At 42.3% G+C, this 27,715-nt stretch overlaps 1 protein-coding gene across 1 annotated transcript in view; it reads left to right on the forward strand.

The window, feature by feature from the left end:
* Positions 1 to 2,252: 2,252 nt before the first annotated feature.
* The window catches only part of AGK (acylglycerol kinase), a 37,173-nt gene continuing 11,710 nt past the window's right edge, over positions 2,253 to 27,715 (forward strand). The window contains exons 1-10 of the mRNA XM_082280803.1: positions 2,253 to 2,458; positions 11,438 to 11,477; positions 15,298 to 15,377; positions 16,648 to 16,723; positions 18,084 to 18,176; positions 19,108 to 19,140; positions 21,102 to 21,196; positions 23,699 to 23,768; positions 24,556 to 24,635; positions 26,684 to 26,741. Coding sequence (XP_082136929.1) covers positions 2,358 to 2,458; positions 11,438 to 11,477; positions 15,298 to 15,377; positions 16,648 to 16,723; positions 18,084 to 18,176; positions 19,108 to 19,140; positions 21,102 to 21,196; positions 23,699 to 23,768; positions 24,556 to 24,635; positions 26,684 to 26,741 — 726 coding nt within the window. The 5' untranslated portion in view covers positions 2,253 to 2,357. The remainder of the gene's footprint in view (positions 2,459 to 11,437; positions 11,478 to 15,297; positions 15,378 to 16,647; positions 16,724 to 18,083; positions 18,177 to 19,107; positions 19,141 to 21,101; positions 21,197 to 23,698; positions 23,769 to 24,555; positions 24,636 to 26,683; positions 26,742 to 27,715) is intronic.

The following is a 27,715-nucleotide window of genomic DNA, read 5'->3' on the forward strand; positions in this document are numbered from 1 at the left end:
TTAATCAGCTTTTCTTATCACTAACAGCAGAGTGTCTTCTGGACCACCTTCTGTGTCAACTTGATTTTTGCAGAACAGACTTTTGCATACCCAGAATCCCAAATTTGGCCTCAAGCAGCCACCTTATGTTACTACTCATATCCCATCCTGACTTTCTTAAGCAGAAGGATTTGGGGAAGCTTTTTACCAAAAAAAAAAAAAAAGGCAAAAGCCATTTTATGGACCTTGATGTTTTTGAATTGCTAAAAAGGCATTTTGTAAGAGGGAAAAAACATTCAGAAAAAAATTCTGTCCAGTGTTACATTCATTACCCTGACCCACTGGTCCTTGCCAGAGCACATCCTTGTTCTCCTGAGTCTGCACCTGAGGTCCCTGTCAAGAGTGGTCTACAAAAGCAGCATTACTCCCTCACCTCACTTATTTAGCCAAAAGTTCGTTAGGAATGGCCAACATCCCTCTTCCTTTCTTATAGGATGGGGTCTCTCTGAGTAACTTGGCACTTTTATGAAATCTCTGCAGCTGTTCACCCTCCCTCATGTGTCATGGGAAACCTTGGCCTGAGTTAGAATCCTAGAATATCCTGAGTTGGAAGGAACCCCCAAGGATCATCGAAGTCTGACTTCTGGCCCTACACAGGACCACCCACAAGAATCCCACTGTGTGCCTGAGAGCATTGTCCAAACATTTCTTGAACTGTCAGGCTTGGTGCTGTGACCACTTCCCTGGGGAGCCTGTTCCAGTGTACAAGCACGCCCTGGATGAGGAACCTTTTCCTGATATCCAACCTAAACCTCCTCTGACACAGATTCAGGCCATTCCCTTGGGTCCTGTCCCTGGTCACCACAGAGCAGAGATCAGTGTCTGCCCCTCCTCTTCCCCTCATGAGGAAGTTGTAACTGCAATGAGGTCTCCCCTCAGTCTCCTCCAGACTGAACAGAACAAGTGACCTCAGCCACTTCTCCTACAGCTTCCCCTCAAGGTCCTTCGCCATCCTCATGGTCCTCCTCTGGACACTCTCTAATAGCTAAATGTTTTTTTTATATTGCATCACCCAAAACTGCACACAGGATTCGAGGTGAGGCCGCCCCAGTGCAGAGCAGAGCGGGACAACTCTCCAATTTGTCACTCTGCAGGGCTTCTTCAGCCTTCGAGGGAGTCAAGAACTCCTCCCAGTTTAGTCCTGCATCCAAGTCACAGCCAAGAATGGAGCCCTGTGGAACCCCACTAGTGACAGGTCACCACTCTGATGTCACCCCCTTCACTGTAACTCTTGGTGCCTGACCCATGAGCCAGCTGCTCACCCATCACATGATGTGTTTATCCAGCTGCATGCTGGACATTTTGTCCAGGAGGATGCTGTGAGAGACAGCATCGAAAGCTTTACTGAAATCCAAACAGATTACAGTACTGGCTTCCCTTGATCAACTGGGTGGGTTACCTTGGAAAAAATAGTTATAGACTATACTAGTTACAACTTATGCTAGGAGAGGCTACCACCACTAAAGCTTTTTCCATGATGAGGTCAGATCTTGCCCCTTGGTTATGTTTCCACCTTCCCCTGGCAGGATGTTCATGCTGTTCATGGCTGCATGGCATCCTTGTGAGATCCGTGCTTTCCATACGTGATTGGAGACATTTCTCCAGGTTCTCATGGCCATCTTCTTGGTCGGACTTAAACTGCAAAATCCAGGTACCTTCTAGATATAAGTTCTTCTAACTGACTATTCTGAAATATTTTCGGTTTGTTGTTTGTTTGTTTGTGATTTTGCTTTACTTGTGGGTTTTCTTTTGGTTTTCTTTGGGTTTTTTTTTTTGTTGTGTTTTATTTGGTTGGTTTGGGTTTGGGGTTTTTTGGGTTTGGAGTTTTCTTGGTGTTTTTTATTTGGTTTTTTTTGTTTTTGTTTTTTTTTTTTTTTTTTGAGGGGGGTATTTTGGTTGGTTGGTTGGTTTGTTTTTTGGGTCTTTTTTTTTGTGGGGACGGGGGCAGCACCGCGGATATTTTTATCGATGTAGAAAAAAGACCGATTCACTTTTGTCCTCTGCTACGCTCCATCTCCATCTGCCCATGCTCCCGGCAGTGTCAGCGCTGGCAGCCAAGAGCCCATAACAATAGGTCCTCTCGGGGGCAGGAGCAAGGCAGCGAGCGCCGGGACTCTGGGAAGAGTGAAAGCTCTTTTCCTTGCGATTCGCGCTGTTTCGTTTGTTTGATAAGTTTGTTTGTTTGTTTGTTTGTGTGCAGTGCGGCCGGGTGCGTGCGCGGAACGCCGGGGCCGCGGGAGCCGTTTCCAGCCGAGCCGGCCCGGGCACGGCAGCGGCGGCGCGGCCCGAGGGGCGGCCGGCGTGGCCCAAGGGGCGGCATGGCGAAAGTGCTGGCGGCCCTCAGGAACCACTGGAAGAAATCCACGTTCGGGGCCTGCCTGCTGGGCTGGGGTGGGCACTGGCTCTATGGGAAGCACTGGTAATGCTGGCTGGGGGCGGGCCGGGCCGGGCGGGGAGGCGGGAGGGAGAGATGAAGGGAGGGGGAAGCGCCTAAAACGGGGGTCGCCTCTCGCAAGGCCCCGGCACCCAGCGGGAATCGGTCTCCCTCCTGCTTCAGCAGCTGTGGGCGTGGGAAGCTCAATGCCTTTTTATGCCTTCCCACCTCGGCCGTGTTGTAAGACTGGGGCGGGTTCAGGCGGGAGGTTTAAACAGAGGGGATGTCTGGATGGCATGAGCCATTTTAGGGCCTCTTGGAGAGGAGGAGGTTTTCTCTTTTCTAACCTAAAAAAGAATGTCATGAGCCATACGTGTGTGTTCAGCTTGCCTGCTTTTAGCCTGTATTATAAAGATGACTGGAACCAGGCCTGCAGGATGTGCTGGCGGTGGCCCGTCCCAACTTGGGGATTCTGTGCCTGTGGGTGTTCCCACCTCCTTTTTGCTGTAGCAGAAGTCCTTGTCCCTTTCTTGAGGCCTGGCACCGGCAGCAGCCTTGTGCTGTTCCTCTCTGGTGTGGTCTTCGCTGGTGTCGTCCACCCAAGCGGAAGGAGCCTATCAGCTGCTCCTGCCACAAGTTACACCTGATGGTGTCATTCCCACTGCTTACCTGTGGAACAAACGTCCCTTACAGTATGCAAAATCCTGTTTAAAGAAAAAAACAAAACCTGGGTTTATATGTTAATACTTGTCCTTCAAGATTATGGTTAATGCATATTACTAAAATGCAAGTGTAGCCAGATTATTTTTAAAAACTGTTACTTTTGGTTCTGCTGTTTACTGTCACTGTCTTAATGTTTTTTTAATTGTTTAGTCAGGTTTTTTAACAGTGTTTTTTTCTGCTTACATTGAAATGCTGCTAGAGTCTCAGTGGGAAAGTTAGGAAAATAAATCTGCTTATGTTGTTTTTGTACTCTTTCTTCAGATCCTTTTGCCTAGGGACTTTGGCATTATATCAGTCTTTGTTTTGCATAGTACATCTACTTTAGTTGCTTGCTTCTTACCTGAAGCACTGAGGTTCAGCTGACTTTCAGAGAAGGGCTTGGGGGTCCTGGTGGACAATAGGCTGTCCCTGAGCCATCAGTGAGCCCTTGGGACCAAGAAGAGCAGTGGAATCCTGGGGGGCATTAGGAAGAGCATTGCCAGCAGGTCGAGGGAGGAGATCTTGCACCTCTACTCAGCCCTGGTGAGGCACATCTGGAGTGCTGTGTCCAGTCCTGGGCTCCTCAGGACAAGAGAGACACAGAGCTCCTGGAGTGGGGCCAGCAGAGGGTGGCAAAGATGACGTAGGGACTGGCTTGGGGAGCTGGGCCTGTTCAGCCTTGAGAAAAGATGACTGAGAGGGGGCTTCATTAATATTTATCAGTATCTGAAGGGAGGGAGGGTGTCAAGAGGATGGGTCCAGGCTCTGTTCTGTGGTGCCAGGGAATAGGACAAGAGGCAATGGGCACAAACAGGTGCTCTGGAAGTTCCACCTGAAACTGAGGAAGAACTTTTTTACTGTGCAAGTGACAGGGCACTGGAACAGACTGCACTGAGAGGATGTGGAGTCGCCCTTACTGGAGATATTCTAGAACCATCTGGATACAATCCTGTACAATATACTCTGGGAAAACCCTGCAGGTTAGAGCAGGGAGGTTGGACCAGGTGAACCACAGTGGTCCCTTCCAGTCTTACCCAGTCTGTGATTCTGTGACTGCAGGGCAAGCAACAAAAAACTCTCCCTCCAAATTTTTTTCCTTGAAAATGCTGATTCCATGTTGGGGTTTTTTGATGCTTCCATATAGTATCAGTGAACTTGCATTCAACTTTGTCCTCTGATAAATTGAACTTGGAATTTGGATAAAGTAGTAGAATGTAAATGAGTAATTATTTGAAGTTCTGTCATTCCAAATACCTCTTAGCCAAAAGAATAAGCAATGTACAAAATGAGGAAGAAGAAATTGCTTGGTGGCATTCATATGAGGGGCTGGCTGGTGGGGCAGAGCAGCCTGGGACCTTCCCAGGTACCCAGCTTATGTAAGTGGCCTCTTCACTGGTCTTCTGTTGCCACAGATACTGATGACAGGAGAGGGCAAGTCAGGCCCGGGTCCTCTGGACAGCTACTGAAATAGACATTAACAAAAGGCTACCTGCTCCTTGTGCATATGGAGAGTGGGCACTTGAGGAGGCCTGGGAACAGTGACAGACGCAGCCAGTGTGTCCCCTTTGTGTCTTTTGTGTCTGGAAGTTCGTGCCTGTGTGCTGTTGGTTTCAGCTGTGCATTGATTTCTTGTGTGGTAATGGTGAAGTTGTGTTCAGATCACAGAGAATGTGGAGCGTGCCACAGGGGATGCAGTGGGGAATAAGGAGGAAAATATGAAAGGCAAACAACCCAAAAAGGAATCTCTGGTATCTAAATTTTAGTGCATGGAGGTTGTTTGCCTCAAGTATAGGCATGGTGCTTTAACCCAGGTGATGGACTGGGGAGAAAAAAATTTTTACATATCCTGTTCTCCCTTTTTATCTGTAAAGGAAAATACAGCATTTCCTTAGCAGACACTGGAAATGCAAGGTGGGAAATCCTGTGATGACAAACAGCTCAGTGAGGCTTTGACGTAGGCCATAGCTGCTGCTTTCAGAGTTTTAAACCCTGTTGGGAAGCACTGACAACTGTTTAGCAATTTCTGGGCCATTCTCTGTGGGGGGTTGTTTTATCCAGGTTAGAGAAAAACAAGGAACGACAAGAGCCTGATGGTAAGAGTGTGAAAAACAATTCCAAGGTGGTCTCAACAGCCCTTTGTGATACCCTGCATGGTGAGGAGGTTACCTTGTGGCAGGTGGACAGCAGGGAATAGGTCAGGATCCCACTCTGCAGCTTGTGGGGATGGCTTTTGGTGTGTTTTTGTACATTCCCTCTTCCCAGTTTCTTTGTCTGTGTCCCAGTTGTGCTGGGGAGCAGAGGTACCTTTTGCCCCATGCACAGACTGCTGCAGGCAGCACTGGGAGAGGTTAATGAAGGATCTGTATGGACTGTGTTGGCTCTGAGGCTTCTTGTTATCCACAGCAGAGACTAAATTGCTATGTGTGAGCCATACCTGACTAGACTGGTATTTACCCTTTGAGAACACCTTAAAAGTGTAATGAGGTCTTGTGCTTTGGTTTCTGGCATCACAAGTTCCTGATGAAGGGCCTTGCTTTTGCACAGCTTTGGTTCAGATTAGCCTCTGACTTCTTGGAAGCAGCTGAGATGTTGCTCATTTCTTTGCAGTGAAGAGAATTTTTGTTTACCATCCTGCATCCTTCTTTACGTCCTTGTGGATTTTCTAAAATATTTCTCTTGCAAGGAGAAGATGATTTGCTATTTTGGCTTCTCAAGGTTTCTCCTTCTTTTGGATGCAGCAGCCATGATGCCTGTATTAAGTGGAGCTATTGTAAATAATCTGGCCTGCAGATAAATGGCAGCTCTTCTGTAGTCAGCTTCTACAAGCTCTTAGGGACAGAAGAGCTCTGAAGTACTTCCTTAAAACTTTGGAGGATGCTGTATGGACAAGAAGAATGTTACCTTTTCCAGGCTTGTTCCCAGCACCTCTTCCCTGCCTGGAAGTGGGCAGGGGTGTCCCCTTTCTGCACCCTGAAGACTGTGCTGTGGAGCCTGATGTGGATGCCCTTGTGCTCCCTAGGGTGTAAAGGGAAGAGGGGCACTGGAATGTGATGGATCATTGCTGAGTTGGTCTAAAGGTTGTGGGTGGCAATAACTGCAAAGGTCGAGGAGCTGCTTAGTCTTGGTACTTTCTTCCTGCAGCATTTAGTTTCTGGATCAGGGTATTAGCCTTTCAGTTTGGAAGGTGTTTGTTCAAATACTGACTGATGCAAAAATAAGGAGTTTTGGATGAGCAGGTAGAATAAAAGGATGAAACCTTGTGCTGATTCCCCCTCCTCATATGTTATTCAGCCCTTCTAAGCATGGGATGGTACAGAAGGTATCTCTTCAACAGGGGTGTCAGTCAGGAGGTGGCAAAGGTTTTTCATGTGTGAAATGATAGGTGTTATGTCTGGTTGAACTACTGTTAACTAAAACCCTACTGTCATTCTTGCAAACAGTAATGAATCTTAAAATTCCTTTTGTTCTCATAAAAGAATAAGTTTTAAAAATCCATTGTCTTGCATTTAGGACAGCAAATACTCTTGTGGTATCTGAGAAGCAGGAGGATAACTCAGTGTTGCTACATGTGAGGTTGTCTTTAATTTCTCTGGATTGCATGAATTTATGTATTAGGCTCATTTTAATCTATAGCATATCATGCTGCAGGTACAAGGGACAATTTAATATCCTGGATCAAAGCTTGGAGGGTATGCAGATTGTCAGATGTGTGCTCATACACAGTAACATATTTCTGCTTAGCATACACAGGTGAGGTTGATCACAAATAAAGATACCAAATGATTGTTCTAAAATTTTCACTAAGTTTGGAATCCCCTCTCCCCTTTATGTCCTGGGTCACCTTTCCTGAATTGAGCTGCAGCTGTTCTTTGTATGCCCAGGTGGTGCAGTGAGTTACCAGCTCTGTCAAATCAGCAGAAATGAAATCTCCAGCACCATGGACATCAGCTTAACTGATTGTCAGATTTGACCAGACTGTTCCAGTGATGTCACTGCATAAGTGATCATGACCATGTCAGGATGGAGACCCTGGATATTCTGCTGAGGCAGTGGACTCATCACATACTTAGTTTTACTTTCTATGTGTTAAAGTATTGACATTCTCAGTAGAAAGTGCTGGCAAAGCACCTGAGCCTTTGACTGCCTGCCAGTAATACTGAGTGGTACTGTTATCTACAATTTGAATGTTAGTCTCTGTGTGTTTGCCAGCTGATAACTCACTTTGTCACCTTTCTGCATATACTTCCTGAGTAGCTGACTTTATTTCATCAAAACTTTGTCAAAAAACAGAGTAGAAGTTCTGAGTCTTAGGTAAAGCTGATGAAACCTAAGATTTGTCTTTCATGCCCTTCCAAGGCCAAGATGGAAGTAAATGCTAATATCCAGTAAAGAGGATTCTGTACTCTTGCCATATTAGAAGCAGCCAAAAAAGCTCTCTGCTAAGATAAAATCTTTTTCAGGAGTTCTGTTATAGCTCCTGAGGATTGATCCTGTGTGCACAGCTTTGGTCAAGTTTCTCCTCACAAAACTCTGTGTTTTGAAGATGGAGAGTTTTTAGGCTTCTTCATGCTTGAGTATATTTAATAGTCTTAGATTTAATGCTGATAACTCATTTCAGAATGAGATCCTGAGCTTCTTTATACATTTGTGGTGTGATCACTTTTAGGGGAGTTGCTTTGGTTGAATCTAAGGCAGACCCTTGCTGCAGCTGAGAGCCTCAAACAGCTTCAGTTTGACTTTGTTGTCTTCTGCTTGTTGCATTCATTGCTGCCTTGGGTGACCTTTCATCATGGGAGCTGTCCTTTCCACCCTGGCTTCTGCTGGCACTTGGGCACAGGACTCAGTCTCAGCTTGAGGAGCATCCATACTAAATTGTGTGCATCTTTGTGCTTACGTGTAAGAGTGTTAATTCCCTATTCCAGCTGAAACCGGTCAGGAGAGGAGCAGTGGCCACCAGTCCTGCACCAGGGCTGTTGCAGAGAAATCAAAACAGCCCTGCCCAGGCAAGTTGTATGGATGTTGTGCTCTCAGAGCGTTGTGTTCTGGTAGCCTGGCACGGCTGGGGTGTGGGGAGCTCTGCACAGTTGCTCTTGGGTCCTTTCTGTGTTGGTTCCATCCTTTGGTGTGAGCCTGCTCTGTTCTCCACAGAGTCTGTGCTGCAGTGGCTGCCGCCCTTGAGGCTTTACTGGGAATGTTCTGTCTGTGGGTTCAGCCTAGGACAGCCTCTTTCTTCCATACCCTGCTGCCGCTGTTTGTTCCTCTCCGTTTCCCAATTTTTTACTGCTTAAGCAAGTTGGCGCAGCTGTAAGCTGTGTGATGCTTTATTCTCACAGCAGGAAGACAGCCCTGAGTTGGCCAGCGGATGCAACACTGCATGTCTGTTTGGCTTTAAGGCCGAATTGTGTAGATAAGCCCTTAGGGGAAATGTAAAGTAAAAATTGATTTTTAGTTTGTGGTGGATATGGTGCAAGTCAGAAGAAATCTCTGTCTGTTCTTTAAGGCAGTGCAGCAATTTCCCTCAGCCTCCACCTGCTCGTGTTTGAGCACTGTTGAAAGGGCTTTGGTACTATCTAATAGTAGGCAATAAAATACAAAAAACTCAACAAAATCCTATTATTATTATTATTTAGTCTCTTCTTCTCTGGGAGCTGGTGAGTAGTCATATTTTGAGAATTTTAAGAAGTTACTTTTTTACTGGTTTTCAGATTTTTCTAGCTGTATTTATTGATTGTTATGATTTGCAGAGGACTTGCAGGCCCACTTGTGGTACTTCAGGTGAGCCACGTGAGGTGAGAAAGACAACAGCTGTGATACAGGAGGAGGATTGCTCTTCTTACAGGTGCCCTGTGAGTGCACTTGTGCTGTTTTTTCTGGAGTTTGAAGCTAGTTAAGTGTTGACATAATATTTTAAGGAAATAAAAAAATTTCCTGTTACCTGGCATCTTTAAACCAAACTTGAGACATCCTTAAGATAAACTCAGATAACTGTGAAATATGTTGTAGTTGAGTAAGTGGAAATCCTGTGAGTATGGCTAGGATGGTATGGGATTCTGGGTGCTGTGCTGCTGGAGAAGTGAGACAAATCACCTGGAAATTGCTGGATGGTAAATGATTCATCTGGTCACAGAATCTAAACTTTTCCTTTGACACCAAAATGGTAAGTGTCAAAGTAGACTTCTGTCTCTTTAAGTGCTTCGGTGCAGGAGAAAATCAGCATAAATGTTGACATCTAAATTGTCAAGCTTAATTTTTATGGGTAAGACTCCGCTGAGGTGAATCCTTGACAGTTGCTTTGAGGATCTTTGCAGGCTGGGAAAGAGAGTACAGTATCTTCTGCTTGCATTTGGAAAGTGTTGCTGGACTCCATTTTAAAGTTAATTAACACTGCAGCATAAAGCTGGGGCACCAGGAAAACAGACTGACCGACAATGTGACAGAGCTTGACTTCTAAACAAAATAGCATCAATGTGAAGTAAACAGATAACATGGGTTCGGCTGGGATTTGTTCAGAAGGTTAGGACAGCAATCTCAAAGACATTTCTCAGCTGTGTGGCCATCATTTGATAGTGGGGGTTTCTTGATATCCCATAATATTTCAACTTTACATATAGAAATTGCAGTTGTTTTCTGTTTGCTTTGGCTGCATATAGTCACGGGGAGGGGGAAATGTCCCTGTGTGAGGGCTCATGCCCTCAGTGGCACAGTGTGGACTTAGCCTGTCAGGCTGTCTTGATTGAGCTGGAATTAGCTGTGACACTGCTGTCCCACAGTTTGGACTTGCCCCTTTTCAGGGGCAGTTGTTTTAACTGGTGCACTTTCATCATATTACTGCAATCAAACCCAAGGCTGTCGCTCCTCTAAGTAATATTGCAGGTACTTAATACAAGTTATCTACTCCTTTGGTTTTAAGGAGCAAATATGACAGCATGCCTCTGAGGATTTTTTTTTTTCCAGACATTCCAGTTACTTGTTATCCTGATGAGGTGTTATTCACATATTTTCTTTTTCCATGCTTGAACTCTTCCTTTGTCTTTTCATTATTACCAGGAATAAATCTGTGGCTTTTATACCATAGTTGTTTTCTCAGAACCCAGTTTTATATCTCACATGAAGTCGCCCTACTTCTCATTTTATGGCATTGCAACATCTCTTGGCGATGCCAAAAAGAGCAGGTTATGTCATTCCAGTGACAAATAAATACTGTAAACCAGTGGAATCAAATAGATGGCACTTGGGTTTGGCCTCGCCTTGCCTTCTCTTCTGCCATTTCCATGGCAGGGTTTGGCCTGATGAGCCACACTTTGGGACAGAAGTGTGCTGTTCTCCCAGTCATTTGTTTCTGGCTGGCTGGCCTTTAATCCTTTTGGTTGGTATAGTGTTCATTTTGGTGTGCTGACTCTGAGTGGGGTTTTTGGTACTTGGTATTTTGAGACAATAATATATGGTCTTGCCAGGTATTGGCAAGGGCAAGCTGAAGGATGGGGAGTGTCTGGTACCTCGAGGACAGGCAAGACTTTGGGCACTGCAGAACAGTACTCCCCATTTTGTCTGCAGGGGAAATAGGACATTTTTGGGGTTGGGGAAGAAACAGACATCTGTTCTTCACTCAGTAGCTCTGTCTCCAGTGCTTGCCATCTATATACCCTGCTCACCAGTAACAAGCCCAGGGATTAGTCGGGAATGTATTTCTGAAATGATGTCCATGACATATCTAACGCTAACCATCTCTCTTCTGTTTTTAAACTTCACTTAACAAGTTGAGTGTTTTTCACCTCTCTGAGTTACTGCTTTGGGCCATGCTCAGGTGGGTGGGAGGTGCTGCTTTGATGTGTGTTTGGCTTGCAAACTGATGGAGAGGGGAGTTCACAGTTGTGATGCATAAAGACTTAAGTCCTCTCTAAAACCCTTCTACAGTGCCAGAATGGTAAGTACCTTCAGTGTAAATACCAGGCAGCGAGAACATTGGAAAAACCCACACCTGAGCTCTGGAGTACAGTTATGTAGCAATTTAACAAATAAATCACAGTTACACAGTGTGCCAGAGTTTATGTAATCTCAGCACACTTGGCATCCTGGTCTTTGTTTTCTGCTTTTCTTTCCTCTAGAAAGAATGTTTGTATGCATATGCAGGAAAAAATATGCATGTGTGCATAAATGGGGGTGTTTTATCCTTAAAATGTTTTGGGTTGTTTTCTTTTTTTGTTTGTTTTAGTGTTGTCAAACTGTGTGTAAAAGAGGTATGTGCCTACATTTTAAAAATGAGCAAATTGTTTTAAACTTACATAATGTAATGTCTGCTCTCTTTTCTGTCTTACCTGATAGTGATAACCTGTTACGAAGAGCTGCATGCCAAGAAGCCCAGGTAATACTGTTTAAAGTAATAAAATTAGATTAAAATCTCCCTCTTATCTCGGTTGTGCAGTGCTCCTGAGATTTTCCCAGCAGGTCTTTCCTACGTGACAAGCCTTATAATGATGCCATCTGTGTTCTTTCCCTTAATGCCCAGGGGTGGACAGGGCCATGGCCTGCAGCTGGGTACTGCCCCTTGTGTGGCCAGGCTGCTGCTGCAGGGGAGTGCAGCATTATCCTTGGGGCGATCTTAGTCACTGCTGGAGCTACCCACACCTCCATTGCTGCACATGTAATTGCTCTGTGCCTGTAAAGTTCTGGTAGGAAGATGATTTGTTGATAAGAGTGAAATCCCAGCCCCAGCAGGAGGGGTATAGTCTGGGCAGAAGCAGCCCAAAACACTTTGTGTCAGTGCTCAGCTGCAGAGACTTTGCCCTTGTCTGTTTGACCCTGAGTGGCTTTTTCAGGGATGCCAGCTGTGATGACTGACCCAGCTCTCTAGAGACCCATGTAGTGGGAACTGAATGGGGACAGCCTGGTTGCTGATCAGTGACAAGAAGGCCAGTGTTCAGGGGGAGGGAGCAGCTCTCTCAGGGTACTGACTGTTGCATTTCGTAGTTTGTGGCCTGCGTGGGCAAACAGCAGTAAACAAACTCCCATACTGTAGTATTCCCACAAAGAAACTTGTCCTTAATAAGCAGTCTTTTGGAGGGGTAAGTGCTGCTGCCCGTGGATGACATCACTTCTGTAGGACTTTAAGAGTTTTTACCTCCCACAAATAAAGTTTATTCTAAACCTGCTTCTTCATGAGAGATCTTTGAGATTTTGCAGGGTGTAACACTGCTCCCGTCATTTGCTACGTCCTGGGGCCCGAGTAGAAGGGTGAAAATTATTTTTCTCAGTAGAGAAGTGTTGTACACCTGAATTATCCCAATTTTAGCCTGTCTGCTGTTGAGGGAAAGACTTTCACAGCAACTTGTCTTGTGCTATGGATCTTCATGGCAGAATAGATGTAAGGGAACTCACTGCTGATGAAAGGAAAATCTTTCCCTGAAAATACTGCTTTCACAAACCATATTTGTAATTTCAGAGTCTTACGTTTTCAATATTCATTTTTACTGCATAATAACAAAGTCATAGAGGTTTTTTGTATCACAAAAAACAGCTATTAATACCTCAGTATTTGAAGCATGCTGACCAAATTAAACCAATTTTTTTTAAAGGAGCTGAGGAAGTGGTTTGTGTGTATTGTCAGAAAGGTGTGAGTGCTGAGGGAAGCACTGGTACCAGCAGATAGTTCAGTTCTGGAAATCCTGAATTTCCCATTTCTTCAATCCAGTTATTAAGTGACAGGTTCTATTCCATTATGGCTTATTTTTACAAGTGAAAATACAAAAGCACTGTCAGTAGAGCTTCCTACAATTTTAGTGGTTAAAGCCTGGGAAAATACCCTGCAGAAGACTCCTGCATTATAAAGGAATGAAGCAAAAAGCCTAGTAATCAATTCTTGCTGTAATTTCCATTCTCACTGATGTGTCAGTGCCAAATAGTGCTTGAAAAAACACAGCAATACTGCATTAAGGCATTAAGTGTCTGGTATGTTCTTCAGAATAACAACAACCTAAAATTGTTTGAAAAATGCTGCTTGCTTTTATACAAGTGCAGTATATAAGTATTGGAAAAAAATAGAGGCAAACTCGCCAAAGAAGAAGTTTAGTCTGAATGGAGTGTGTGTGAAGTTCTTGCCATTTTTACATTGGATTTTTAGGTTTTTGAGCCTGTTACATTATCAAATTCATGAGGGAGCTGCCTTCTTGACAAAGTATCCACTACGGAGGTATTTCCTGCAAAGGTTCCACCACGTGTGTCTGAATTTAAATATCAGTTCACGATGACAGCCTTGGTGTGGCAAATGATTATGGAAAGATTCTATAGTAAAGAACCCATTTATTGTGTTTTTGACATTTTACACCCCTATCTCTGGAATAAGTCAGTGTCAGCTGATTTGGACTTCCTTGACCAATCAGTCTTGCTGATTGACCTTGCTGTTGCTGAGCTCTGGGCATGTGTTAGAGGTGCTGTTTATCTGGAAAACAATTCACTCAAGGATAGTTTTCTGTAAAAGAATGTAGTTTCTTTGCTGGTATTCATAATGCACTATAAAAACTTTGAATAAAGGGTTATACATAGTTGTAGAATAGTGATTATCATTTTAGAAGTCCAGAGATACAGTACCTGGAAGTGTGCATTTGACAAGAAAGTGAAAAAGGCATTGGCTTACCTAAATTATACCTTCTTATATATATTTAATAAACATTTTTAGGTATGACTATAAGTTGTCTTTACTTATGTTCTGCTCTGAAAGACTTCTAGAATGTTGCATTATTTTTTTTTTTATTTGCTGTCTCACAAATCAGCATTTGCTTTAGAAATGCCCCTGTATGTAACATAAATGTCTAAGTATATTACATAAAGAAGCAATTATGTCATTACTCATAAAGTCTTTATGACCCTTGTTAGATTGTTTGGAGCATGCAAATACATCACATTGTGCCCCCCAAGCAAATAATCAGTTGTTTCTAACAGCTGTAACATGCTAGAGGTACCCTATTCCCCAATTCCCACCCAACAATTGCAATATAATAAGTTGGTCTGTTTTCCAGCTGATCTTTGAGTAAAGCTTAAGAGCTATTGATTTGTTTCACTTTCTTTGAAGATTTCTTTACTCTCAGCAACTTCTCTCATCCTTTTTGTTTCTTGAAGAAGAAATCTGGATGTTTTAAGCAGCACAGCCAGCTGTACCCTTCTTTAAATTGAAGTTTCCTGAGCAAAGTTTGCAAGTGGAATTAATAATAGATTTGAACAGCTAACAACCACTAAAATGTACTGTTTTTTGTGTACAGTATCACCTTCTTCAATATAAAAATTCCTGCTAGGGAATTAACTTTCAGGGTAAAGGGGAAAAAAAAGCCAGGGACAGTTGACTGGGCCACATTCAGCACAGTAGTCTTTGGTTCCTACTCTGTTTCTGGGGCTTCTGGGTGGTGTTGCTGAATACCTTGTCTTCCTTGTATTCAAAACCAATTTGATTTGGTGTGTTAGTGAGGGTGCCTTCAAAGTGACCTTCTAGAGGCTTAGAGAGTGGGATGTAACATGCCTGGAAGTTTCGCATTTCCTTGCCTCTCCTGTGCTGAACAGCTTTGGAAATAGGTACAAGGTGCAAGAGGCTTTATGGAGGAACTCTTAACTTAAAATTGAGGCACCTCTTCAGAACTGGATTAAAAGTTGAAGAGGAATTGAGTGATTTTATAGAGAGAGATTAGTTAAAAAAAAGTGTGAGGAACAGTGAACTTGCTTTTAGGTCAAGGCAGATTCTCTTGTAATTATCTTTCCTGTCTTCAAAAACTGAAGCATAGAAAATACTAAAATGAGTAGAAGAGATAGAGGAATTAGCGTTCAGAAGCTGGAAAGAATGCAGAAAGAAGGTGGCAGGCAGGTGTATGGGAATTACATAAGGAAAGAAAATCAAGTAACCTTGGAGTCAAGGAGAGCTCCCTGGATCTCTGCCCATGGCAGAAAACCAGAGGTTGACAGAAATGAAATGGTGGTGGAATTGTAAAAATGAGCTAAAGAGTACTTATGATAGTGATGTGAGCTGCTGCTAAGAGTGCAGGTCTTTGAATAGGAGACCTGTACAATGGCTGAAGATGGAAGTCATTTGAGTGTCATGAGGCTTGAAAGCCCATTGACATTTGTAGAGATGCATTATTTTGAACTGTTTTAGCAGTGTGCTTAAAAGATAAACTGAGCCCTGCTCTTTTTCTCTTACTTAGGCTTTTGGCAACCAGCTGATCCCTGCCACTGTGCCATTGAAGAAAGCAACAGTGTTCCTCAACCCAGCAGCTTGCAAAGGGTAAAATTCCTCCTTTTCAGCACCCTCATTTGAGGCACTCTTTCTGCATTTTTGCTCTGCTATCCACTATAAAAGCCAGCCAGATTTTTGAGCTCATTTTTGCCTCCCTCTGATGCCAAGCTGGTGCTATGTTACTATGCCAAACTTTATTTCACCAAAAAGATTGGGATGAGAAATAGAATTATTTGCTTGAGGTGGAAGAATGATTTCTAAACATATATATATATATATGTATAATTTCTTTCTTTAATTTTGTCTTTCGGCCTTTGTCATTCCTTCGTATATGGAATTCCTTTGTATTCCTTCCAAACTTTTGCATGTGATATATTTCCATCTTCAAAATCTATAGAAGTAAGAGATGACCTTGATAGCTTCAAGACTTGAAGTTGGCAAGAAGTAATCTTACTTCTGTGGGAGCCTGCCCTTGAAAGGGCTGTGCCCACAAACTGAGAGGCTAAATATGGGCTGGGAGCAAGACTCCTGGAAGAGGTCGGCTGCTATTTTTATGTGCTCATTAGCAGAGAAACCATAGTCTTGGATATGATGTGTGTCTCTTTCTGCTGATCAGCTTTGGAATAGCTGCATTTGTGGAGGGGCAGAGAGTTTTTACTACCAATATGAAGAGAATAATATACCTGGCATGGAAGTGCTTGGACTCACATGCTTTTGTTCAAAACACTCATGACTGGAAAACACGAAGTATTAATCAAGTCTCATGTTTCTACTTGTAAACAATTTATGGTTAGTGGTATAATTATTTTATTATACAATGAGAGGCATAAAATGCATCAGTCCTATAACAAAAAAAGATCAGATAGAGTTTTGCTTCTAACCTCATTTAATAATATGTAATAATAAATAAGTGGGATTTTTTAAATGTTTCTGAAAACCTACATGGGCCTTCTTTGTGGTCCTTAAAGGCTGGTGCTTTGTAAGTAATTAATTTTCTAATAAATTTCTTTTTGGAGATCTTAATTTGTTTTTTCTGGGTCTTTGAAATTATTTTTGGCAAAAGCTAGATAGCATCTTTTGCATTTATTAAAACTGCAACACAACCCTGACAACTGAGATGTGGGACTAGAAATGTAATACATTTGAACCACATGAAATCTCATCTATCCTGACTGTCATGTTGAGTGACTCTGATTGTGAAGATCGAATGCTTGGTTTTACATAGACTTCTTCTTGCTATTCATTTGCTTCTTTCCTTTTAAATTTTTTTTTTTCAGCTACCAGAGTCATTAAATAGTTCTTACTCTGTTATTTCTAGCAAAGCTGGGAACCTTTTTGAAAAGAATGCTGCACCAATTTTGCACTTGTCTGGCTTGGATGTAACTGTGGTTAAGGTAAGAACTGATAGGTTCTGCTACTATAGAAATAGTGACTGCTCTGCTTTCTCCTCTTAAAGAATTGAAATTCAAAGCTGTATGCATTTGAAATTCTCAGTTGTGCTGTAGACATATTATGGGAAGAAATAAATACTGAGATATTAAGATGATACCTAATCTTTTTAATTCACAGTTAGTTTACAAACAGTGTAGTGAGATTTTAATTTTCAGCTAAAGCAGTACATATGTTGTTTGTCTGTCTAAAGCAGCCCTTTTATAATTCACGTTTGTGAGAAAATTCTAAATATTTGAGTGCTGGCTAGTGGTGCGTGCCCATTGCTGTTGAATTTATTTCTGCCTAAACTTGAAGAATTCAAAAGTGAGGAATTTTGACATGCAATTGAGCTGTTCAGATTAATTAAAAATAAGATTTTATCTGTACACTGAAATTATTTCTGTCTCTCTCCAAATAATTCAACGTTCCCATCATGAAAGCAGAACACTGAGCTCTAAATGGTATGAATTAACAAACAGATTTTCTTTGGAAAGAGAAGAACAAGGAAACATGAAGGAATTCTGATCTTTTTGCAGGTTTTTGCGGCTGTGACATGTGGATTGCTTAATAGTCAGTGTGTCCTAACAGCAAAGTACTCTAATATGCATCTTTCTGCCTTGGAATCTTTTTCACAAGGTTTAGTCTTAAAGTGCTGTTTTTATTAGTCCCTTTCTCTGATCATTAAAAATACCTAGTCCCACCCTAAGAGAAGAAATTATTTTGCAAGACTTAAAACTGATGTTTGGTAGTGTCAGACCTGAAAAGCTGGCAAAACAGGATTGGGTAAGGAAGTGAGGCTGAGATGGCTCTGCAAAAGACATTCATTTGGCAGAAAACAGTTCTGATGGTTTAAAAAGTCAGTACTCTTTGCTGCTAAATACATTGTCAGTGGCTGTCAGGCAGTGGCCTGTTGTGTAGTTGATGCTGTGTTTCAGGAGATGCATTTGAGCACTTTTACTGTTAAAGATACTGGGAGTTTTTCTGCAAGAGCGTGGTTGGCTTCTGGATTTGTTTCAATGTAAAATTACCTGAAAATGTGATTATTGCTATGGTATTCTAGATCTATTGAGTAAGATTTGCTCTGATATTTCATTTAACCTGTGTGTGTGTGTTTGCTTGCACATATTATATTATGCATCAAACTGGTTTTATAAGTTGAAAAAAAAAATCTCTGTAAGTAATATACAGTACTGTGTGCCTGTATAAAAATAACTATTAACCAGATGGATAGATGATTTTTTTTCTAAGAGTATGTCTAAGTCTAAGAGACATACACTAGAAATAGTCATTTGAGTCCTCATGTTTGGGTTTCTGTTTCTTCAGACTGATTATGAGGGACAAGCAAAAAAGCTTCTGGAATTAATGGAAAACACGGATCTGATCATTATTGCAGGAGGAGATGGCACAGTCCAAGAGGTACTGCAGGAGCCTGGTTTGTTGAGAATCATAGCTGGGCTGAGGGCAAGAAGATTGAGTCTGTGCAATGTAGCAGCATCATAGCAGCTGTTCTTAGAGATCTGTCCCGTTCAGTATCTGTGTTTTCAGTAAATGTTATATTATTCTGGGGGCAGAACACTCTGCTCGTTGGTATTAGTCTTAAAGAGATGATAAGAGTGGGGACAAAAAGAGTGTGTGACATAACTGTCTTCCAGAACTTTATTCTAGAATGAGCAAACTCTTTGGAGGGACATGGTTCTAACTTTTTCTTTCTGTGTAATGTAGTTGTAATGGTTTGATTTTCAAAGTTCCTTCCTTTCTATATGCTCCCCAAGAGGAATGCATATTTTTCAAAGTGGGAATCAGATAATTTAAAAATTACGTGGGAATGACAACAAAGCACAGAACATACTTAATAAATGCCTATTGTCAAGATGATTAATGACAGGAGCAGAACTGGGGGATATTCTCTTTTCAAGTAAGACTGTGTTTTATTCAAGCAGTTCCTGGTTGCCAGCTACTGGTTTTATAAGACAATGGCTAAATGAATGCAATGACCTTAAGAGAAAGTGATAAGAATACATCTGCAAGTTCATTCTGGCCTTTTGTTAATTGCACTTACTGGTGCTGGTTTTGCATTATGCAGAGCATTATCCAGTGTTAAAACATTTACACTGGCATTGGCTGTGGTGCCAGCATGTACTTGGGCACACTCATAACCCTGCTGTTTCCAACATGTTTGCATGCTGAACATTCCTCCTTTCCTGTGTAAACAACTGTAGCACCTTCCATAAAAGAGTAGCTGCTCCTTAAATCTTTTCAAAGACTAAACGTGGTTAAGAACTCCATAGCTTTTTACTGTAACTGAAAAATAAAATTCTTAGAACTGAGCATTTGCCATGTTTTTCAGGTCATAACTGGACTTCTTCGTAGAGCAGATGAGGTGAGAAGGTGTCATTTTAAAAATGGTGTTTATTTCTTGGAGTGTCTTGTGCATCCACTGTGATGTCTTAGCCTCAGCTGCCTTCAGCAGACATGTTGCTTACTAATCTGGAGCCAGCTTGCTGTGTAATAAGCCAGCTGGGCTACTGTCCTGCAATGCTGCCTGTTGTTCTTTGTTCCCTTTCTGAGGGAGTGCAGTGACTCCCAAGGCATGGCTTTGGAAAGTTTCCAGTGTCAGAGCAGGGATTGTGGAGAAGCCAAATGCTCAATTTTCAAAGACCCATGGACCAGCTGTGCATGCCACTTTGTTTGGCAAAAGCATTGGGCAAAAGTACATGTTTTTCTTGTATTTGTACAGGCTTGAAACCGAATTCAGTTCTGGTCACACTCCTACTGCTTTGGGATTGCTTTGCTGTTTCTTCAAGCAGTGCATACCTACCTATGCAGATGGCTGTACTAAGCAAATTTTAACCTCTTAAGGTGGATCACTCTGAATGGAAATGGAAAAAGATTTTTCTTTTTAAAGTGGCAGGACAGTGTTATTGAAGAAAGGAGGGAATCATTGTTCCCAGCACCTTCTGGCAGGAGCTGGCAAAAACTCAATTAAATGATCCAGACGAGATTATGATGATACCCTTGGCAGCTTGAATTGTTTCTGTTTGGGCATTTGCTTTGTCTGAATGTGACAAGGGGAACTCTGCAACCGAGCCAGTATTTTTAAAGGAGGGCTAGTTATATCAATTCTGAGAAATCACAGTTTTAAATTGAATATTATTATAGTTGGATCCTGAGATCTTTATTATCCAAAGATAGTGGAAGAAAAGTTTTAGAGGCTTTACTGGCTAGTTTCTCTTTATTTTTTTGGCTTCTTATCTTGATGTAGCTTGGATTGTTTTGCAGTAGTGTAGGAAATTCTGCATCCAGCACAATTACAGGTGGAATACTGCATTGTAGTATTGCCACTGTGTCACTTCGTGTCTTTGGGCAAGGAATTTCTTGTACGTCATGTCACTCACTCTGTCCTAGGAGCAGAGATCTGCACTTGAGCTTCCTCTCTCTGTGCCCTGCTTCCCTTTTCACTTGTGGGCGTCGCACCACTGTTGCCTGCATAAGACGAGCCTGTGCGAGGTATTCCAGATGCCCTGTTCCTAGCAGCCAGGGGAGCAGAGCTTGACTGCAGGAGCTGCAAGCAGCCTCTCATCTGCACAGTGTAAAGCAGGGCTGAAGAGAATCAGAGCAGGGTGTTTGAGAGTGTTAGGATTCGCAGGTGACACAGAGACAGCAGGGGAGAGCGCTGGGGGGTGCAGTGAGACGGGAATTCCTGAGTGGCTGCGGATTGGCTGTGCCCGGGTGCTGCTGGCAGCATCGCCCAGGAGGGAGAGGGTGCACTGGGATATGTGGTATTTACACTGATTTGCTGACACGCTTCAAGAAGAGAGATTTAAGATGAGGTGTAGGGTAATAACCTGCTCCTTCAACAAGCCCTTCTGCTGAACAGTGGTACAGAAAAATAGCATGGTCAGTGACTTCCAAAAATCAGACCTTCTGCTGCTTCATGATTTGGATGGCAGAGGAATCAATTAATTTCCTTTCCTTAGGTGAGAAAATCTCTTTGCTATGCAAGGTTGCTCTGTCAGAGGGGGATTTCTGCAGTGGTAAATGAGATTCAGAGCCTGTGATGCCACCATCAGTATTAAGAAAGATGGCGGATTGCTGATAGAATCCATGCATTAGTTGGGATGTGGCTGCCAAACTGCATGTAACAATGCTCTTAATGGTTACAGAGAGCTCCTTTGTACCCATTTGGCAGTGGTGGGTTCACAGATTTGGGTGCCATGTTCTGAGTCATTGTGTGAGGAAGTGCCTGGCTGCTCAGTGCCAACGGGGTGATGCCAGACACAGCTGTGATCTCCACACAGGAAGCTTCATGCAAATGTTAATTTACTCTCCTCATGTGTCCAGGCTGCCTTCAGTAAGATTCCTATAGGATTCATACCCCTTGGAAAAACTTGCACTTTGAGCCACACACTGTACCCTGAGAGCACGAATCAAGTCCAGTAAGTATTGCATGTTTCTGAGACATGGTTTGTTTCCAAGGAGCAGTGCTTCTTGATAGCTTGATGCTTTTCTTTTTCTTCTATGTTACATAGAAGTTGGCAGTCTCTGGGCAGAGCCTGATGATTCTCTGGACTTGCCTGAGTTAATGACTTCCAAAAACTGACTAAAAATTAAAAGAAGGAAATGTATGTATTATTAGAAATCATTTGCTGTGGCTAATTTCTCTGTGATCGTGTGATGCTCGGCGTTTAAAAAGAAAGAGGGATTAAAAGGATCAGCATCTTAGGAAGAGCAAAAAGGGTATGATGAATATAGCGAGGATATGACAAAATAAGCCAAAAATAAGTCCTCTTTCTGACCCTTCTCCAGTCTAAGAATTGTAGAAACCAGTCCACATATAGCCTGGTTAGCACCTGCAAAGTAAGGCATACAAGAATATGGGAAAGGTTGGATCCCATTACTGACTTGCAGGGCAGCACTGACTTTTCCCTGTAGTGGGACTGATGCTGGCAGTAATCCAGCAACACAATTCTTACCTTCAGCATCCTGGATATGATCCAGTCTGGTGGTATCTGTTGCCTACAGTCCAGTTTGTTGCAGGATTGTTTCGTCCCCTTATAAAGAGAAAAGGGAGTCAATTAATCTTTCTTTTCCCCACACTTCATTTCTTTTCAATTCTTCCCTTCCTCGTAATAATGATATAAATAATAATCAATATATTTTTCATCATAATAAATATATTTCTTCTTGATCCTGAAATCTTTTCACTCTCACTCTCCCACTAACTCATTGTCATTTTTCTAAGAGTCAACTGGCATAACATCCTTCATTAAAACTACCAGAGTGCTTTGAAGCTCAGAAAAGTGCACAAGGCTGTAATCAGCAGCTAAGATTAAAATAATAATTTATGTTTGGGTTCCAAAGAAGCTGTTTGAAATGGATGATCTTGTCCCAAGGTAGTGAACTGTGCAGGTGGGACTGCAGCACACTGGTGAAGTTGAAGGTAATTTGGTCAATAGGCTGCTGAAAAACCTGCACCAGTAACAGAACCTGAGTTAAGAAGTGCAGAAATGACATTTTCAAATAAATATTTGGGCTTTGGTTCCTTCAGCACTCTCTTACTTTGGAGTGTAGGAACTGTAAAGGTCTTAGAGAAAGATAAGAGCTGGGAGAGAAGATGGGCTGTGGGAAGAATAGCTTCCTTATCTGTCTCAGTATTCAAATCCTGATGAAACCAAGGGCAATTTCTCCCAGATTCACATGGATATTGGGCTGGATCTGAAAACTGCATTTTTTCCTTGTCCTGCTGAGACCCTGGAAATGTATGCAATGTGGAAACTAAATATTACCCGACTTTGAAAACAAGGAAGCAGTTTCAGTCAAATGTATGCTTTAAGGTTTGAACACAGACTATTTTGTGGATTTAGACACTTTGGTTACAAAATTTTTACACCTTGAAATGACAGAGTTCCCTGGCTACTGTCCACAACTTAATGGAAACCTAAACGACATGAGCACTGCTGATAAGTAGATTTATGTTGATTGAAAACTTCAGAATAAATTAGCACATACAAATGCAGCTCAATCTCAGACACATGAGTTGAGACCAGTCATGCTGCCCCCTTCTCTCCCAGGCTGTGATACTTGCCACCACTAAAATAAAACCATGGTTTGGGTCCTTTGATGCCTTTTTCTGGTCTTAAAATCAAGAGTCATACACGGTTAGAAGGGGAAAAGGGATTTTACCTTGGTATTTATTTTAAGGATCCTTAGGTGCACATGTCCAGGTCATATTGTACCCCACCGAGTCTTTCCCTGTGTCTGTCTTTCTTGTGTTTTCCCCCCAACATTGGGTATAACATTATAGGCTTTACTAATTAGCATATCTATCAAAGATTCCCCAATGAGAGGCTCGAGTGAGCCCCCCTCCCCAAGGAGCCTTCCCCTGGATGGTTCTATCTTGGTTTACAGAATGTGTTCTGGAGAGGACCTTGGGGTCTGGGGCACACTGATCCCCAGCTACGAAGCTTCTAAAATGTTTAGTCTCTCAGCTTAACAAACAAGTCCAAGAATGTAGGGAAAAAGCACTAGAAATACAGAAGCTGTAAAAAGGTATAACAGGGGTATAAAAGAAAAGGCAAAAATCTTCATGGCATCGTTTAGTGCATTAAGTATCTGAAACAGCAAGTAACACAGTTGGCCTCTGACCTACCAGGTTGGCTCAAAACGGAGGAATCTCTCAAAAGCTTAGGCTGATAATTACCTTTTGCTTTTTGTGGATTCTGCTGTTTGTTAGGTTTTGTCATGTGTTGCAACCACCCATTTTGCTTTTTGATTTCAGTTAAGTGCAGCACGTTTCCCTGGGGTTTTTACGTTTGCTGAAAAAAAACCCTACCTGGACTCATACTGAAATTTGCTGAAAAAGAAATGTAATTTTAAAGCTGACACATTTCCTTTCTTCCTGTTTGTTTTCCTTTGCTTTTTTCCTATTTGTTTTGCAGGCATATTACTAATGCTACGTTGGCCATTTTGAAAGGAGAGACAGTTCCACTTGATGTCTTGCAGATCAAGGTGAAAGCATCTACTTATTTGGAGCCCAACATTCCTAAAACTTTCCTGTTCTCATGTGTTTATGTTTACATGGACTGCTTTTCCTCTGTGTATTGCTGTTACGCATTTTGGTTTATGATATCAGCAGTTCTGGTAGCAGTCATTTCTCTACCATGTGCTATGGCATCAGACAGTCTAAGCAGAACAAAACACTAGAATGCCTCAACATCACCTTTCCTTGAGACTCAGAGAATACTGATGAATACAAAACTTAATAACAGTGCTATTTCTGTAGCAATGGTGAGAGGTAGCAGTAGCTGGCTGCTGATTTGATGCATTTGTGTGTATTGTGAAGTTAATAGTTTTCTTTGACAAACTAAAAGATACAAAATGGGAGAACCTTTGACTATGCCCTGTATGGTTTTTGAATATTATTTTTCTGTTCAGTTGTAGAATGAACATTTCTGCAGTGAGAGTGTTGTGTCGCTGTGCAGAGCTCCTTGCTTTTGGCTGACAGTCAAATCCACAAAATGAAATGGCCATTGCTGGGTGTGCAGTCAATCTCAGGCTGCCTCTTCAAAACTTCACCTCTTATATTCCTCTCTGGAGCAGATGGAATGTACAATGCTTAAATTCTGCTAAACTTTATTGCTATTAGCTGTTTGTCATACCTCTTCTGTTAAATTTCCCTTTTGGGATTAATCACAAATAAGTTTTTATGTAGAAATGCTATTTTTCCAACTTCAGAAAATAAAGTTGGAAACAAGGTAAGAGAAAGCAATTTTGCAATGTTTCTTTTTCTTTACAGGGAGAAAAGGAACAGCCTGTGTTTGCAGTCTCTGGTTTAAGATGGGGATCTTACAGAGATGCAGGAGTTAAAGTTAGCAAGTAAGAAAATACTGTTTTTTGAAACCGTACCTTTTTTAGCATCTGTTGCCTAAAAAGACACATCCCCCTCTCTCAAGTAAGTCTTTTTTTGGGTGTAGGCATCTGACAGGCAGAGGAACCCACTCTTGCTAGGTCTTGCATTACACACATGGGAGTGCAAGATGTGTCAGAATTTCTGTAATTTGAAATAAACAATTATTTGGTGCTGACCTATTCCTTTATGTATTTCTTTTCTTCTTGCCTTGTGGTATCTGCTTCTGGAACTTTATTCAGATTGTGATGGGAAAATCTCTCCCTTGAGTAAAGTCTAAGTAAAGTAATTGGCCATTGTTTTTCATCATCTGCCAATGAAAAGCTGCATGCGGACTCTGAAACTCAATTCCAACAAGGGACATCAGATGCAGTAGAGATGTCCTTCAGTTCCTGCCAGAAATGGCGTGGACTGTGCTATCTGATGACTGTTCTCTGAATGTTAAACTCATAATTATTGGGCTTTCTCCAAATGGACATTTAACATGTCACTGTCTGTGTATCAAATGACAAGCATTATCTGCTGGAGGAGCAGCAGGGCTAAAGCTGCTCACCTCCCAAGCTCTTATGGAGTAAATGCAGCTGTAAGGAAATGCCATGTACTTTGTGAATGAGCTATCTGTGTCAGGAAGGAAGAGGTAGCAGACCTTTGGAGTCCGTTTGGAAAGTATTTGAGTAGGTTTGAGAAGTGATGTGGGATGGGAGAGATGCAGTAAATGGTCATGTTGTTTGTCCCTGGGAAGCCAGGGACATTCTTAGTAGGCTGTGTAGGTGCTGACTTGGCTGTGCTGCAGGCTCTCCTGCTAATTGCAGCCCCCAGTTCAAGGAAGTGCACTTCTCTCTGCTCTACACTCCTACTGGGCTTCCTGCCTATGCCCTGATTTTCTCCTGGTGTCAGCCTTCACATCTTTCCCTGCAGCATTTCCCTTTTGTAAGAGTCCTTTGGGCTCAGTGCTGGAGGCATGACAGCACTTTTGTACGTGAGGCACACGAACATCCTCAAGCCTTGCTTCCTTCTATAAATGCTTTTGAATGCAGAGGAACATATCCAGCGTGGAAAGCACTTCAGCAACAAACGAACAGGTGCTCAGAGTCTGCTTGGAACAAGATCCACATGTGCTTGTCCTGTTTTTATACTTTCCCACTTCATCCACTTTTGCTCCCTGTGAGAGATGGGTTATTGGACTAAAAACATTTGGTGTGTTCTAGTGCAGCTGATCTTAAACTGAAAAGAACTCAAAGGGAGTTAAGCTTTAAGACACAGTTGCAGAAATGTGCTTGAGTATCCCTCTGCTAAGCATTGTGCTGCTGGAGACCCGGTGCTGTATTATGTTACTATTTTACAGACAATTTCATGGCTCGAGGGGAGTGGTGGGACAGTTGCATGCCTTAATGGTTAATGATATCCTTCGATCTGCAGTACTCTTGAGCTGGTGCTGTTTAATGTGCTTTGTTGACCCTCTTTGGTGAAAGATGGTGATCAAAATGTGTGCCAAGCCTGCCTAAATGCAGTCACGTCTTTAGATTCTATACAGTGCTGTGTGGCTGGCAGGATTTTTATTTTGTAAAACCCTGATTTTGATGTGAGAATCCTTTGGGACTAATGAATGTTTGCTGGTTCTTTTGTCACTGAAGCTTTTGATTTTTTGTTTGTTTCCTCCAACCTTTGGAAACGCTGTATTGCATATTGTGGAGGTGCACACCACCAGCTGTTAGACCACAGACTTTAAATCATCCCCAGTTGTCTCCTGTAACAAGGTAAAATTCTGATAGTAGATGTCCTGCTGCCTGTAGTGAAGATTATACACTGCATTTTGGTGGTGTGTAACTCAGGATAAGGATGTCACTGCTAGGCTGCTGGTGATGTGTAGAAATTATCTGACAGTGTCAAAAAGCTAAAGGTTGTCAGGGAGCACAGTGGCAAACAAGCCTGTGTGCTCTGACTTCATGCAAAGTTTCCCCCTTTCCTAGTACTGACTCCAGGATATCTTAGAAGTTCTATTTCTGTTCTTTTTCAGGTACTGGTACCTTGGGCCTCTGAAAACCAAAGCAGCTCACTTTTTCAGCACATTTAAGGTAAGTATTTATTGTGAGGAAAGTGTTTTTGTTTGGGAAATGAACAGGCTGACTTTGTTTTGTATAATCTGTCTGCAAGCTTTTGTGAAGGATTCTGGTAGCAATATAAAATGGGAGTGAAACTCAACTTGTTAAAAAGCCTACCAGTTGATAGACTTCTGAAGAAAGGAAGGGGAAGAGAAATACTTTTTTAAAAAATTTCCTTTACTGGGGATCTATTGCTGCAAGATCACCAGGGGAAGCCAATAACCCCCTGTGAAACTGGTGAGCAGCAGTGGTGGTAAAGTGCTAAAGTGCTCAACCACCTTTTTTCAACAGTCTTTGTAATAACATTTCACTCTGATTTATTCATCTGGCAGAAGGATCTATAATTAGACTGCTCATGCACATTGATAATCAGGCTTCCTTGTGTAGTAAAATGAACATGAAGGTGAATAGCTTTTATCTTGCCTTAAACTTTCCTGTTGCTTAAAATTGATCCTGGAAAGATTAAAATTTGACCTGCATGAAAGGTAAGGCATTTTCATTCACGTGGTTTTCCTGTTCTCTGAACATATAAGGAACCTCATGAAAGGCAGTGGAAATACCCAGGAGCTGGTACAGTAGATCAAATAGTGCAGTCTAGCCATGCTGTCTGTGACAGTGCCAGTGCTTCCCTTATAGGAAACTCCTGTAAAGGAGGGCTTAATAGTAAGGTATCCAGGAAAGTTGGGGTGAGTTTTCCCCCCCATCCCCAGAAAATCTGAGGTTAAGCTTCTGTGTGCTGGCATTCTAGGTAGAAACCTATTCTTCATTTCTGTCCAACTCCTTTCTCGCTTCCTTTGAGTCCTTAGGCTCATTTGGGGGTGGTGGTAGTGGATTTCTCTGGTGAGCCATTAACTGTACATTAAAAAGATCTGTTTAACCTGCTGAAGGTTAAAGAGAAGTGCCCACTTGTTCAGCTATTTAGATAGAAAAGTTTCTACCTGATCTCC

This window comes from Coloeus monedula (genome assembly GCF_965178545.1).
Source record: "Coloeus monedula genome assembly, chromosome: 4".
In the NCBI taxonomy this organism is placed as follows: domain Eukaryota; kingdom Metazoa; phylum Chordata; class Aves; order Passeriformes; family Corvidae; genus Coloeus; species Coloeus monedula.